We start from the raw sequence: 16482 nt of genomic DNA, 5'->3' as shown, positions 1-16482 counted from the left end.
TTAAATTCTTCTCGAGTTTAAATATTATTTACATTTTATTAATTCAAATGTAGTTTACAAAATTCTGTAGTTTATAAAAATTCTGAGACTATGGCAAAGGAGAGTATATTTTGGCAGATTAAGACAGTATATTTGGTTTTTATATACTAGGTAAGTAGGTTGGTGGTATTTTTTTGGGACAGGGTCTCACTCTGTCACCTAGGCTGGAGTGCGGCGGCACTATCTTGGCTCATTGCCGCCTCTGTCTCCTGGGCTCAAGTGATCCTCCTACCTCAGCCTCCCAAGTAGCTGGCAATACAGGCATGTGCCACCATACCTGGCTTTTTTTTTTTTTTTTAAGTTTTCTTTGTAGAAACGGGGTTTCGCTATGTTGCCCAGGCTTATCTCAAACTCCTGGGCTCAAGCGATCTGCCCGTTTTAGCCTCCCGAAGTGCTGAGATTACAGGCATGAGCAACCACATCTGGCTTGAGAGCATTTTTATTAGTAGTAGGAAATAGACTTCTTTTAAGAAATAGAAATGTTAACTTAATTTTAAGCAAATCTTATCCTTTGCCAATGAAATAAAAGTATAGAGCAGGGGTCAAGAAGCTATGGCTTGTTGATCAGATTTGGACTATTGCTTATTTATGTAAGTAAGATTTTATTGGAACACAGCCATGTTCATTCGTTTTCGTTTTGTTTATATCTGCTTTCATGCTACAACAGCAGAGTTGTGTAGTTGTTGCAGTGATTTGTATGACCCACAAAACCTAAAATATTTACCATGTGGCCCTTCATAGAAAAAGTTTGCTGACCCCTGGCCTAGAGTGTAGGGTTTCCTAGCCTCGTTTTGGAAGAGGTGTTAGATGATGGTGAATGAATCTGTTTGATCCAAAACTTCAAGATATAGCAATGTCAATAGGTATTATTCAAAACAAGAATTCCCTTTTCAGGCATTTTAAAAAAATTAAATATATATTTTCTAAGGTCCTTCTCAGATCCTTTAATTTATTTGAGTACATTGGGACTCTTGAAACGGGAGCATAGTATTAAGCATTTCAAAAATACAGTTGATCAAGAATGCTTTTTATTTGAAACGCTTACCAGGTCTACTCTTCTCCAGAGCACGCATTGATTAAACAATGAAATAATTGAGCATGTTGTGTTAGATCGGGGAGTGTATGTGTTCAAGATACGTGGGTGTAGTTGTCAGTTTACATTGGTTAACAGATAAAACCAAAAAGCATTAGGTCTGTTTTGAGTTTAATAAAACAATATAGTGTTATGCTTTTGCTAACTAACCCATTTTAGTTTTTGATTAATAAATTAGTTCGATTTGCAACGTCTGCATTTAAGACCACTTGACTAGAGGATATTTGGCAAAACCTTGAAGAGAACTCAGTTATTTTTATTTTTGCTTCATATTTTAGTGAAGCAAAATTCATATTTTATTACAGATTTGAAGACTACAGTATTCTAATGTTACTATCTCATAAATTAACGTTTATTTGTAACTTTCCATGTTTTTATTATTTTTCAGAACTTAAATAAACAGTCCTTTGACCTTGCAAAAGTGCTATTGAAAAGAACAGTCCAGACTATTGAGGCATGCATTGCCAATGTATGTATTTCTTTCTGTGTTTATTTTATATTTTGTAATTCTTAATCCATTGTACTAATTTATTAGAACCTCTTACATAAAAGTTTATTTAGCTTATAAATATAAAATAACTTATGTCCAAATGTGACCGGGGTTAGAGAAATGCAGCATAAGTTTCATGACGTTTTTAAAGGGTGGATATTACTATAAGAAAAGTCGTCTGCAACTCCCACCCCCTTATCTGCATTTGTATTTATGTTTATTTCATTGTCTCCCAGATATGCTGATCTCTTTCATATTTTCTCTACATCTTTATCCTTGGGTCTCTGTGTCTCTCTCTCTATATTTTTTTCTTTGTTTCTTTTGGGTCATTCTTCTGAAGTCCTGTAATGTTTCTTCCTTTTTTTTTTATTTTTATTTTTTAAGATTACAGAGATTTACTTAGAAAATGGTTTGGTTGTTTTGCCTGTTGTTTTTGGCAAAGATTTAAATACTTTTCAGTAATGAAAGATTGTGATAGTTGCTACGTAGTAATAGTTAAAAAAAGGTTTACTGAGGAATTTGTTCTGGGTTTGTTTTTCCTAAAAAAATCAATAATTTGGAAAAAAAAGTTTGCAATCTCACTACCTTATAGCAACTAACTCCATTGTTCATTTGCGCATATTTATAACTATTTTCCCACATACTTTATGAAAAAAAAATTTTTTTTTTTTTGAGACGGAGTCTCACTCTGTCTCTGAAGCTGGAGTGCAGTGGTGCATTCTCGGCTCATTGCAAGCTCCGCCTCCCGGGTTCACGCCATTCTGCTGCCTCAGCCTCCTGAGTAGCTGGGACTACAGGCACCCGCCACCACACTTGGCTAATTTTTTGTATTTTTAGTAGAGACAGGGTTTCACCGTGTTAGCCAGGGTGGTCTTGATCTCCTGACCTCGTGATCTGCCCGCCTCAGCCTCCCAAAGTGCTGGGATTACAGGCGTGAGCCACCGCACCCGGCTATTTTATGTAAAATTTTTATCGTCATATTTGTATTTACGTATTTTGACATTCTTTTTAAATATATAAGAATGTAAATGTTTCTTGATACGTATTTCCTTATTGTCATAGATCTAGGTCTTTTCAGTGTTTCTTTCCTTTCCTAATCATCTTTGTGAATCTAACATTTATATATTGTTGAATTATTTTCCATGGATAAAAATCCAAATAAGGCTTTTAATTTAAATGTTATCCTATTAGTATTACTTGGATTACTAAATTAATATTTAAACAGATTAAACAATAATAGTAGTAAAGAAGTGTCTGTCTTCAGCTTTGAATACATTTCTTAATTCTCAGAAATAACCATCCCCATTAGGTTTTCTTATATCCTTTCAGAAGTAGTATTCTGTGCTTTTTTGTGTGTGTGTATGCATATATTTTGATAAAACTATCTTCTTCATTATTTTCAATGTCTGCATAGTAAATATGAATTTTTTGATATTACTCTTATCCAGTGGGAATGATTAGAGATGGAGTCTCGCCCTGTTGCCCAGGCTGGAGTGCAGTGGTGCGATTTCAGCTCACTGCAACCTCCGCCTCCCAGGCTCAAGCGATTCTCCTGCTCCAGCCTCCTTAGTGGCTGTACTGCAGATGTGTGCCACCACACCCTGCTAATTTTTGTATTTTTAGTAGAGATGGAGTTTCACCATGTTGGCCAGGCTGGTCTTGAACTCCTGACCTCAGGTAATCCGCCTGCCCCAGACTCCCAAAGTACTGCGATTACAGGCGTGAGCCACCACACCTGGCCAATAATGAATATTTTCTAACTTAATTCATGCTGCTTTTCAACTTATGATACTACCAGAAGTGTATGCTTGTATCAGTTGCATACAATTGCCCCTGAGGCATTTTAAAAATTTAATTCTTCTGCATGTGTGACGGTGGTGTGCAGTGCTGGTATCTTTTAATTTGTGCTCTTGGCCTTGTATACTCTTTATTTCTGTCTAGCATTTAAAAAAAAATCAGCTTTTGTATTACCAACTTTTTGTTCTTTCTGTCATGCGAGTCAAAACATATTTGACTTTCTCTGAGTATGAAAAGAAACAACCCAACAACAACAAAAAATCCTTCAGCTTTAAATACTCTTTATTACTAAACTCATGGAAAAATTATTGTTTGTTTTTTTTTTTTTTTTTTTTTTTTGAGACAGGGTCTTGTTCTGTCTCCCATGCAGGAGGAGTGCAATGGTGTGATCACAACTCACTGCAACCTCGACTTCCTGGGGCTTAAATGATCCCCCTGCCGTGGCCTCCTGAGTAGCTGGGGCTATAGGCATGCACTACCACACCCAGATAATTTTTTTATTTTTTGTAGAGGCAAGGGTCTCACTGTGTTGCCCAGGCTGGTCTCCAACTCCTGGGCTCAAGATTGTCATGCCTCGGCTTCCCAAAGTGCTGGGATTACAGGCGTGTGCTGCTGTGCCTTTGATTTTTTTAAAAATCAAAGGTTGAGGCCAGGCGCAATGGGTCACGCCTGTAATCCCAGTACTTTGGGAGGCCGAGGCCTGTAGATCACCTGAGGTATGGAGTTCGAGACCAGCCTGGCCAACACGGTGAAACCTTGTCTCTGCTAAAAATACAAAAATTAGCTGGGCATGGTGGCGGGTTCCTGTAATCCCAGCTACTCAAGAGATTGAGGCAGGAGAATTGCTTGAACCTCGGAGGTGGAAGTTGCAGTAAGCCGAGATCACGCCACTGTACTCTAGCCTGAGTGACAGAGCCAGACTCCATCTCATAAAAAGAAAAAAAAAATCAAAGATTGAGACTTTGTAATTTTTCTCTGCTACAAGGAAATTTTTCTAAAATCCTTTGTAATGAACTACACAGACTGTCTAAATTGTTTTAATGAAAACAAAGATTCCTAGAAATGTCCTTATTTGAAATACACCCAACAAACCAATTTTTTTTTGCTTTTCTCCTTGTAACATTCATGATTTGATATTATTAGGAAATTATTTCTTCTGCCGTTTAGATGACTGTCTTATTATATATTAGTAATCACACACCTGTTTGTATCACCTCCTTCAATTGTATGTGTAATACCTAATTAAATTATTTATAAAAAAGTTTATTAAAAATGTATCCATGTTTTTAAATGAACTGGATGTTTTCTTTTTGTTTTTAATATCTCTTACAGTTTTTCAATCAAGTCCTGGTGCTGGGAAGATCATCAGTAAGTGATTTGTCAGAACATGTATTTGATCTGATTCAGGAACTTTTTGCTATAGATCCTCATTTATTATTATCCGTCATGCCACAGCTTGAATTCAAACTAAAGGTAAGATTGACCAATTTTCTTTTTTTTTTTTAATTTTTTTGTTTCTAGAGCAGGCACAATGTAAAATTGACCAATTTTCATGCCCTTTAAACTTTCCAGGAAAAACGTATACTGCATAATTTTTCTGTAACTGTAGAAGAATAAAGTGTGACTTCAATTTATCTTTTTTTCTCTTTTTTTGAGATGGAGTTTTGCTGTTATTGCTCAGGCTGGAGTGCAATGGCGCAGTCTCGGCTCACTGCAACCTTTGCCCCCCAGGTTCAAGCGATTCTTCTGCCTCAGCCTCCCGAGTAGCTGGGACTACAGGTGCAAACCACCATGCCCATATAATTTTTCTATTTTTAGTAGAGATGGGGATTCTCCATGTTGGCCAGGCTGGTCTCAATCTCTTGACCTTGTGATCTGCCCACCTCGGCTGCCCAAAGTGCTGGGATTACAAGCGTGAGCCACCACGCCTGGCCACAAAATTATAATACTTCTAATTGTTAAATATCTACTGATAATCACAGTGACACAAGCAATAGATAGGAAAAATGGTATTATCTTAGAGATTTATAATACATGTTGGTATTAAATGGTATCCATTATTAGATAGATATGTTTTAGAACATCAAAATATTTTAAATGTAATCCTCATATGGTATTGCTTACAATTTTATGACCTTTTCATGGTACAGATTAAGGACAGAAATTTGACTGTCCGAAAAATAGTATATCTATTTTTTATAGACAACTGAGCAAGTAATTCGTAATTCTTGCCCCTCTGCTATTTGTAAAAGTTTAATACTGCCTTGAACTCTTGGGCTCAAGTGATCCTCTTGTCTCAGTCTCTTTTTTTGTTGTTGTTTTTTTGAGACGGAGTCTTGCTCTGTCGCCCAGGCTGGAGTGCCCGGCTTTTCTTGTCTCAGTCTCTTGAGGAGCTGGGACTACAGGTGTACCTCACCATGCCTGGCAGTTTTTGCTTGTTTGTTTGTTTGAGAGGGGTTCTCACTATGTTGCCCAGGCTGGTCTCAAATTCCTGGCCTAATGCAATTCTCCTGCCTTGGCCTCAAATTACTGAGATTACAGGCATGAGCCACTGAGCCTGGTCAAGGAATATATTTTGACTTTTACAAATAGCAGAGGGGCGAGTTTTCAGTTAGTTTTACTTCTGTAGTTTATAGATGTGAAATGTCCTCTTTTGAAATAATCACTGATTTACTAAAACAGTTACTTGCTATTAGAATAAAATTTCCATATATTGTTTCATATTTAAGGGATAGATTACTTTTTCTTTAAGAAGTAAATCATATTGGCTAATAAATTGAACTTATTAGAAGGTTGTGCTACTCTGCATTATTGTCATTTTGCTTGAGAAAAATTTTGTCAAAGAAAATCAGGCTGGGCCAAGTGCGGTAGCTCATACCTGTAATCCCAGCACTTTGGGAGGTGGAGGCAGGCAGATCTCTTGAGCCCAGGAGTTTGAGACCAGCTTGGGCAACATGGTGACACCCCATCTCTACAAAAAATACAGAAATTAGCCAAGCATATTGCCACACACCCGTAGTCCCAGCTACTTAGGAGGCTGAGGTGGGAGGATGGCTTGAGCCTGGAAGGCGGAGGTTATAGTGAACCGAGGTTGCTCCACTGTACTCCAGCCTGGGTGATAGAGCCACACCCAGACCTTGTCTCACCAAAAAAAAAAAAAAAAAAAATCAGGCCGGATGTGGTACCTCATGTCCATATAATCCCAGCATTTTGGGAGGCTGAGGTAGGAGGCTTGCCTGAGGCCAGGAATTCAAGACCAACCTTGTCAGCATGGTAAGATTCTGTCTCTATAGAAAAATAAAAAATTAGCCAGGTGTGGTGATGCACACCTGTATGTCCAGCTACTCAGGAGGCTAAGATGGGAGGATCACTTGAGCCCAGGAGTTCAAGGCTGCAGTGAGCCATGATCCTGCCACTGCACTCCAGCCTGGGCAACAGAGCAAGACTCTTACCTCTTTAAAAAAAAAATAATAATAATTTTTGTCATTTAAAATTAAAATAGTTAATACTTGATGTAATTTTCATTTTTACATTGGTTAAGTGTGCCTGTTTTACCCACAAAACCCCTGTTCTTGAACGTTAAAACATTCATAAGGAAAAGATTTTATCCTGTGGTCTTTATTTTTCTATTTTTACTTCTCTTTTCCAAAACTATTTTGTTTATTGGATATCTGGTATTGCTTTAGGCACATATTATATTTGAACACCTAAAAAAAATTAGCAGTTGCTTTTAGATACTATGTTTATTTTCCTAGTGAATATGATTTTTGAAAAGTTTCACACACCATATGGTTTTAGAATAACTTATTTTACATTAAAGCATGGCATCACTACTGAAACTGGAACAGAATTTTTATCGCATATACTGTTTCAGGATAAGAAAATATAATCTTACTAGAAAACAATGAAGTTTTGCTTTTTTATAGTATTTAAGCTGACCTTCAGATCATCTTTTGATTCTTGCATTGCTATTAAAATGAGTTTCCATGAATCATGAAATTCTGTAGTGTCGTATTCTCCAGTCGTAGGGGATCCTTCATTAAAACTTTGTGTATCAGCCAGGCGCGGTGGTTCATGCCCATAATCCCAGCACTTTGGGAGGCCGAGGTGGTTGGGTCACGAGATCAGGAGTTCGAGACCAGCCTGGCCAAGATGGTGAAACCCCATCTCTACTAAAAATGTGAAAATTAGCCTGGTGCGGTGGTGGGCGCCTGTAATCCCAGCTACTCGAGAGGCTGAGGCAGGAGAATCTCTTGAACCCGGGAGGCAGAGGTTGCAGTGAGCTGAGATCGTGCCACTGCACTCTAGCTTGGGAAACAGAGCAAGACTCCTCAAAAAAAGAGAGAAAAAAAAAAAACAAATTTGTATATCAAAACTTTAATTGATGTGTGTTTATGTTGGAACGTAAATTGCAGATTTCCTATAAAGTAAGCTTATTAGGGTGGTAACTGTAACTTTGTCCTTCATAGATGTTTTTATAGGGTTCTTAATGTTAGAAGTGAATTGTATGTCTCATATTTGTACAGTGTCCATAACCAATGTATAGAATGCAATTAATCAGTGAAGTAGACATAAATTAGCAGTTGGGAGGGTGTGAAATAAGAGCAAAAACCCAGATGATCTAACATGAAATCAAATCAATTTCTGCATAGTAAGTGAGGACATATGATATTTTAAACTTCTCACAGTTATAAGCAGAAATATGAAATAGTATCTTCTTGAGAATGTTTCAAGATATTTTCTGTAATCTGGTGAATAAAGCTTAGGCTTCACTTTCTGTTTTCCCTTCTTAGAGCAATGATGGAGAAGAGCGATTAGCTGTTGTTCGACTTCTAGCTAAATTGTTTGGCTCCAAAGATTCTGATTTGGCAACACAGAATCGTCCTCTTTGGCAATGTTTTCTTGGACGGTAAGAGAACATATAATTCTGATGTTTATATTTTAGAAAATAGTCAGTAGGGTGCAGTCCACTTGATTAAAACTATACATATCAAAACTTTCATTAATAGATGTTGGTTTCATTGTCATCTGTGTTTCCATCCTTCTTATGGAATAAATTGTACGAAAAATTTTTTATGAAGAAAGCTTAGTATTTTATCTGTGTAACTCTTTTTAACTTCTTTGTGTTAAAAGAATGTCATGGCCAGCCGTGGTGGCTCATGCCTGTAATCCCAGCACTTTGGGAGGCTGAGGTGGGCGGATCACTTGAGGTCAGGAGTTCAGGAGACCAGCCTGACCAACATGGTGTCTCTACTAAAAATACAAAAATTAACCAGGGGTGGTGACCGGCACCTGGAACCGCAGCTACTCAAGAGGCTGAGGCGGGAGAATCCTTGAACCCGGGAGGCAGGGTTTGTACTGAGTTGAGATCGAGCCACTGCATTCCAGCCGGAGTGACAGAGTGAGACTCTGTCTAAAAAAAAAAAAAAAGAAAGTCATTAGAATAAATAAACAGCATTGCAGTATATTCTAAGTCTTAAGATTTTTAAATCATGAAACTGAATACATACTGATCCAAATTTAAGAACCTGTGCCATTTGTCAGCCTACCAACTTTTTCATTTACTAGTGCTTGTCGTTTGAGTCTGTAACTTATCTGACCACATTGTATGGTGTGTTTTAACTAATTTGGTATAATTGTATGATTTTTAAGTGGAAAATATGATTGCCATTAACTCAGATAGTTTTTAATGTTTCTTCTCAAGAGCTTAGAATGACTAAATTCTATTTGGCTTGATAGTAGTGTTGACAAATTTATGAAATTCATTAAATTTCTCCTTGCATTCCATTTACCTGTTTTGCTTTAAAAGCTGATTGGAAAGTAGATATTTACTATTAATATTCTGGAGATGTTCGAGATTCTCCGTTGTTCAGTTCAACTGATTCAGTAGTTGGTGCCAGAATTTTTCTTGATGTAAATTCACCATAATAGTTCTCATACTAATCCTAGGTTCTGAGAAATCTCTGACAAGGCCCACTGCTATCTTAGCAGTTACTTGCCCAGAACACGCCATTTTGAAGGTCTTATAGGAATAAATGCTAAATAGTTGAATAACTAAATGTGACTCCATGAGAATTTTGAATGGTGGGAATGAAGCAACTGCACTTTCAAAGTTATGGGGGAGGAATTCCCTATCCCAGGATGGACATCAAATATTTTTTGTAAATCATTTAAGCAAAAACACAAGGCTTCATTTTTCACTTTGGTTACTTTTAAAAATGAAATCACCCAATATAAGTTTCTGACACTCATTATTTTACACTCACTGCTAACTGTAGTGGTGTCTCTGATTCATAGAAACAAGTCACAGTCTGCAGTATTGTTTTCCATAATTATAGCATTAAGTGTTTTGATACTTTGTAATTACTTGATCATTAATAATGTATAATTTTTCTCTGCCAGCCAGAGAATTATAAATCCTAAATGCAATATTTTATTAACACATGAAAATTTTATCTGGGTAAGAAAGTAGGAGGCCATAGACATTAAGACGTTTATTAAACAATTTTTGTTTACTTGGTTTTTTTATGAGATCATTTCAAAAATAAAAATACTTCCAGCTATTTCAGATCACATTATTTATCATTAATCAATATATTTTAAAAGTTGCCTAATAATCTGTTTTAAATTTGAGGGTTCCTTACCTTATCCTTAACATGTGCATTTTTTTTTTTTTTTTTTTAAATTGAGACGGTGTCTCACTCTGTCGCCCAGGCTGGAGTGCAGTGGCGCGATCTCTGCTCACTGCAAGCTTCGCCTCCCGGGTTCATGCCATTCTCCTGCCTCAGCCTCCCAAACAGCTGGGACTACAGGTGCCCGCCAGTGCGCCCGGCTAATTTTTTGTATTTTTAGTAGAGACAGGGTTTCACCATGTTAGCCAGGATGGTCTTGATCTCCCGACCTCGTGATTTGCCCGCCTCGGCCTCCCAAAGTGCTGAGATTGCAGGTGTGAGCCACCGCGCCCGGCCAACATGTGCATTTTTGAGTCTACATATTGTGTTGTATGTTAATTGAATTCTTAACGTATACTAGACCTTTAAAAGAGCACTGTAATACAAGTTGGTGCTGGCCAAAAGAAACTTAAGTGGTGAGACAGTGCAACACAAATTTTTTTTTTTTTTTTTTGAGACGGAGTCTCACTTCATCACCCAGGCTGGAGTGCAGTGACGTGATCTCTGCTCACTGCAACCTCTGCCTGGCGGGTTCAAGCAATTCTCCTGCCTCGGCCTCCTGAGTAGCTGGTATTACAGGCACCCACCACCATGCCTGAGCTAGTAACACATTTTCTGCACTCATCTTTGAACTTCTGGATTTGCCCCTTATATATGGTTTGCTCTCTACCTCAAGTTTCCCAGTGTTTGTCTCATATAAACCTTTTGTCTTGTTTTGTTTTGCGACAGGGTCTGTTACCCAGGTTGGAGTGCAGTGGCACAATTATGGCTTACTGCAGCCTCGACCTCCTGGGCTCAAGCAGTCCTTCCACCTCACCCTCCCAAGTAGCTGGGACTACAGGGGAATGCCTCCATGCCCAGCTGATTTTTGTGTTTTTTTGTAGAGACAGGGCTGTGCTGGTGTTTTCAAGGCTGATCTTGAACTCCTGAGTGCAAGCAATCCACCCACCTCAGCTTCCTGAGTAATAGCTGGGACTACAGAAGCATGCTACCATGCCTGCCTAATTTTTGTATATTTTGTAGAGACAGGGTTTTGCCATGTGTTCAAGGCTGGTCTTAAACTCCTGGCCACAAGCAATCCACCTGTCTCCGCCTCCCAAAGTGCAGTGATTACAGGTGTCAGCCACCGTGCCTGGAATCTCCTATAAACTTATTCTTCAAACTGATTTTGTGTGTTTTGAATATTTTTTACTTTGTAGCATAATATTAAGCTCTCAGATTTTAACTCCGTAAAGTGTATAGTTTGGGTTGAGGGATGTGTTTGTTTATACTGTTTTTTGTTAGTTAGTTTTAACATGGTAAAGAAATTCTGTTTGTGAAAATGTTTTTGTGAAATTGTATCCTTTCACCTTATAGTGTACTTTATATTCTTCCTTCAGAATACCTTAGCTCATAACAAATTTTCTAATCAGTAACTATTGTTGCGTATAAGTATTTTCATGTTAGATATACCTGATTTGAGAGTGATTATTTTGCCTTACAATTAATGTTTAGCAATCTTTTTCTGTGTAGATTTAATGATATTCATGTTCCTGTGAGATTAGAAAGTGTGAAATTTGCCAGTCATTGTTTAATGAATCACCCAGATTTAGCGAAGGATCTCACAGGTAAGCTAGCTGGTTTATTACACATATTAGCATAATCATACAACTATATTGTAGATATGACTTGTGACCTAACTTCACTTTCCAAGTAGGTTTTAACTCTGGTAAGGTCTCGTGTTTTCATTTGTTGTGCACTAAGAAATGATTTCATGTTCATGTAATAAAATTACATTTAAAATCTCTTTATTTGTTTGTTTGTTTATTTTAAGAGAAAGGCTTTCACTCCTGGGCTCAAGTGACCTCTCACTTTGAGATCCCGAGTATTACAGGCGGGTGCTACAATGCCCAGCTTAAAATCTTCATATTTTAATCCTTTGAAATTTTTTGAAAATCATAATTTAAGGAAGTAGTGTATTTCTTAAGACATTGGATTTGGGTAGAAATCATTATGTCTATTTAATTAAATATAGTGGCATTTAATAATAAGTGGGAACATGATTATCTTCTGCACTAGATTAGAATTTTTCATTCTTTTGAATCTAGAGCATTTAAATCTACCTTTTTGGTAGCAGCACATAAGTGGTTTTTATCAGCAGGCTGTAATTTACCAAAAAGAACAGGGGAAACAACATGTTTTTGTTTAGATTTAGTTTGTATTATAAATTATTTAAGAATTTTTTGAACAGATTATAAAATATTCTGGATTTTATATTGTGTAATTTGCAAGTATATACCTGTCAGCTAAATTGCCATAAGCATTTTCACTGTTTTTCTTTTAAGCTTTTTAATTAGTAACTGAAATTCAAGCTGACATAGATCAGATACTGCATTGTGAGTTGACTTTTCCAGGATAACTGATGAAAATACATTATTAAAATGTAACTATGGGCATGGTGGCTCACGCGTGTAATCCCCTGCACATTGGGAGGCCAAGGCAGTGCATCACTTGAGGCCAGGAGGTCAAGACTAGCCTGGCCAACATGGTGAAACCCCATCTCTACTAAAAATACAAAAATTAGCCAGGCATGGTGGCATATGCCTGTAATCTAAGCTACTCGGAGGCTGAGGTACGAAAATTGCTTGAACCTGGGCGGCGGAGGTTGTAGTGCACCGAGATTGCTCTATTACACTCCAGCCTGGGTGACAGGCTGTTTTTGTTGTTGTTTCAACAACAAAAAATAAAAATTAAAAAAAAGATGTAACTGTGAAGTATTTTATTTTATTTTATTTTATTTTTTGATACAGGGCCTCACTCTGTTACCCAGGCTGGAGTGCAGTGGCTTGATATTGGCTCACTGCAGCCTTGACCTCTGGGCTCAAGTTATCCTCCCTCCTTAGCCTCCCAAGTAGCTGGCACTGCAGGGGCGGGCCACTACACTTCTGGCTAATGAGTTTTTTTATTTGGTAATTTTCGTAGAGACGGGGTTTTGCCATGTTGCCTAAGCTGGTATGAACTCTTGAGCTTGTGCGACCTGCCTGCCTGCCTCAGCCTCCCAAAGTGCTGGTATTACAGTTGTGGGCCATCACACCTGGCCAACTTGGGAGTTTTAAGTGCAGTTTTGTGATTACAGTAGAGTACTGCTGCTGTAAAAATAACATGATTTAATTTCATGCCATATTTTACAAACATTGCTTTAGTATGGACAAAAACAACATATTTCTGTTCTTGCCATTCTAAATCATGACAAATTACATAGCTAACATTTAGCCTAAGTTTTTTTCTCTTACTACAGAATATTTAAAGGTTAGATCACATGATCCAGAAGAAGCTATTCGTCATGATGTCATTGTTACTATAATAACAGCTGCCAAGAGGGACCTGGCCTTAGTAAATGATCAGCTGCTTGGCTTTGTAAGGGAAAGAACACTGGATAAACGGGTAAAATCTGAGGCATTTTATTCTTCTGTAATTTACTGTTTAAATTGCTAAATACAATTGGGTATCATTTTCTGTTACATTTAATGTCTTTCTGTGTGAAAATCAAATTAATAACAATGATAAAGAGCTCCTAATTTGTATGTTTCCTGCATATCTTTTAATTATCCTTATGAATAAATACAATGGATTCTATACCTTTTGAGATCTTAAGCATGGGTTTCTTTTCTATCATACCTTCATAAGAGAACCACTAAGTTAATCAAAATTTTACCTTTTTATTTACATGATGAGTTTCAAAAGAATAGTGATTGATCGTCTATTCTTATAGTTAACATTTTCACATATGACTTTCTTGAATAACTTAGCTGGGTCTGCCATTCATTGAACTTTACTTCCTAAGAAAGTGACGTTTACATATTGATGTGCCAAGCTAAGGACAATAATGATGGTTATATGTTTAGTTATTTTTCCTGTGATTTTCTCCATTTGATGCAGTTGAAAACATGGATTGCCGGGCGCGGTGGCTCACGCCTGTAATCCCAGCACTTTGGGAGGCCGAGGCGGGCGGATCACGAGGTCAGGAGATCGAGACCATCCTGGCTAACACGGTGAAACCCCGTCTCTACTAAAAATACAAAAAATTAGCTGAGCATGGTGGCGGGCACCTGTAGTCCCAGCTACAGGGCTACAGGCAGGAGAATGGCGTGAACCCGGGAGGCGGAGCTTGCAGTGAGCCGAGATTGCACCACTGCACTCCAGCCTGGGTGACAAAGCGAGACTCTGTCTCAAAAAAAAAAAAAGAAAAGAAAACATGGATTGTTAAGGAAAAGTAGTGTTAAGAATACAACTAATGAATAGGGTCAGGTGTAAACAAGAGACAGATGTGTAAGGCAGGCTGATTAGGCCTAACATTTCTAGCATGTTTCATGATTACCTTGCAACATGCTATTATTTTATTTGAGGTGTAGTTGAAAATTACTTTCGTCTGCAAATGAGTATTATAATTTCAGGGTAGAATAGTAATTGGTTTTGGTTTTAAAATATAGAAAGAGGTATTCTTTAAGTTTTTACTTTTAAAATTGTCACAGGAGCCAGATGTTTAAAAAAAGGCAGATACCTTTTAAGTTGTTCAACAGTGTTAGTAATTTTAACTTTGAAGATTTTTTTCCCTTGGCTTTAATTTAAATGAAATGACTCTCCCCCTAGTGGTTATTTGGCATTCCTCCCTTCCCCCTTTTAAAAAGTTTCACTACTATTACAGTTTTTTCATAGTTTCAGAAAGTTGAATAAATGAATCTTCCTAACTGAAACTGCATGGTGTGGTAACAGTAACACCTACTGGATATTTTCTGACCCATATTTTGGTTTAATAAGTTAGATGTCCTTGGTTATAGCCTCTAGAAATTTGGGAACAGGATTTCATCTTAAGATTTTATTGCTTGTTTGTTTTTTTTTTTTTATGTAAGAAATCTCAAAAGGCTTTTGCTAACCTGTTACATAGGAACAAAGTTTTATTCCATCTAATAAGGGGCCTAAAAAATGAGAAAATGATACAAAAAAATTTATAAAGAAGTCTTGACTTAAATACACCAAAGATAATATACTCCCACCCACCCCTCTTTTTTAGAGGTGGTGTGTTACTATGTTACCCAGGCTGAACTTGAACTCTTGGATTCAAGTGATCCTCTTGCTTCATTCTCCTGAATAGCTGGTACTACAGGCTCCCACCATCACACTCAGCTGCTGCTGCTGCTTTTTTTTTTTTTTATTAATACACAGATATCTTTTTTTACTATTATTTTTCTTACATCTTATGATGATCCTCATTCTAAGTTTTTATGTTCTCCTTTCCTGTCTCTTCTCTTACAACTTTTCTTTCCTACCCTATTAAACCTTCCCAGCCTCTAAAAGTCCCAAAGAATCTTCTGCTAACTAGCTAAATCGTTTGCCTTTTAGGTTTGCAACGTAAGGAAGTTCACTTATGGTGATCCCTAAGGTTTTTTTTTTTTTTTTTTGAGACAGGGTCTCACTTTGTTGCCCTGGCTTGAGTGCAGTGGTGTAATCTCAGCTCACTGCACCCTCCTCTTCCCAGGCTCAAGCTATCCTCCCACCTCAGTCTCCCAAGTAGCTGGGACTACAGGTGTGCACCACTACACTTGGCTAATTTTTGTATTTTTTGTAGAGACGGGGTTTCACCATGTTGCCCAAGCTGGTCTCGAACTTCTGGGCTCAAGGGATCTGTGCCTGCTTCCACCTCCACCTCCCAAAGTGTTGAGATTACAGGCGTGAGCCTGTTCTCTCTTTTGGGAACTCTTTAATTTGATGTTGAAATTCTTGGACTGATAGTTTAATTTTCTTATCTTTTTTTTTTTTTTACTTCATCTCCATTTTTAATTTCCAAAAGCACCTCTTGTTATCTAATTTGTCTTTTTCTTTTCTTTTTTATTTTTTAAATCAGTTTCCTCAGATTGAATCATTAATTTTTCTAACTTCCTTTCTCCCTGCCTCCTTTCCTTTTTTTCTTCCCTCCTTTCCTTTTCTTCTTCCTTGCTTTCTTCCCTCCTTTTCTCCCTGCCTCTCTCCCTATCTTCCTTCCTTTCTTCGTCAGAGGAATTGAGTCTTATTTTATGGTGTAAAATCTTATCTCCCTGAGAATGTTTGAAAGTGTCTTTTACTGCCTGTATTATCTCTGTTTCTGCTGAGTCCTGTTTTCCTCCTCTGGCCTGTTTGTTTTGGTCCCTCTCTTTACTGTTGAAAGCGTTCCTCAAAGGTCTGATGATCCTTGAATAGTTGGTCAGTTTTTTGTTTTTTGTTTTTTTGTTGAGACAGAGTCTCACTCTGTCGCCCAGGCTGGAGTGCAGTGGCGCAATCTTGGCTCACCGCAACCTCCGCCTCCCAGGCTCAAGTGATTTCCCTGCCTCAGCCTCCCAAGTAGCTGGAATTAGTGGTGCGTGCCACCATGCCCGGCT

The 16482-nt window shown here is 37.7% G+C and overlaps 1 protein-coding gene across 5 annotated transcripts in view; it reads left to right on the top strand.

Moving 5' to 3' along the window:
- PDS5A (PDS5 cohesin associated factor A) overlaps positions 1–16482 on the top strand; it is a 153350-nt gene that overhangs the window by 56205 nt on the left and 80663 nt on the right. For all 5 annotated transcript variants that reach the window (XM_063603530.1, XM_063603531.1, XM_055111285.2 and 2 more), the window contains exons 7-11: positions 1521–1601; positions 4752–4892; positions 8213–8328; positions 11603–11697; positions 13368–13513. In XM_063603530.1, coding sequence (XP_063459600.1) covers positions 1521–1601; positions 4752–4892; positions 8213–8328; positions 11603–11697; positions 13368–13513 — 579 coding nt within the window. The remainder of the gene's footprint in view (positions 1–1520; positions 1602–4751; positions 4893–8212; positions 8329–11602; positions 11698–13367; positions 13514–16482) is intronic.

The sequence above is a fragment of the Pan paniscus genome, chromosome 3, assembly GCF_029289425.2.
Source record: "Pan paniscus chromosome 3, NHGRI_mPanPan1-v2.0_pri, whole genome shotgun sequence".
Classification (NCBI taxonomy): Eukaryota; Metazoa; Chordata; class Mammalia; order Primates; family Hominidae; genus Pan; species Pan paniscus.
The sequence above is the reverse complement of the archived record's forward strand: the minus strand, read 5'-3'. Positions and strand labels throughout refer to the sequence as shown.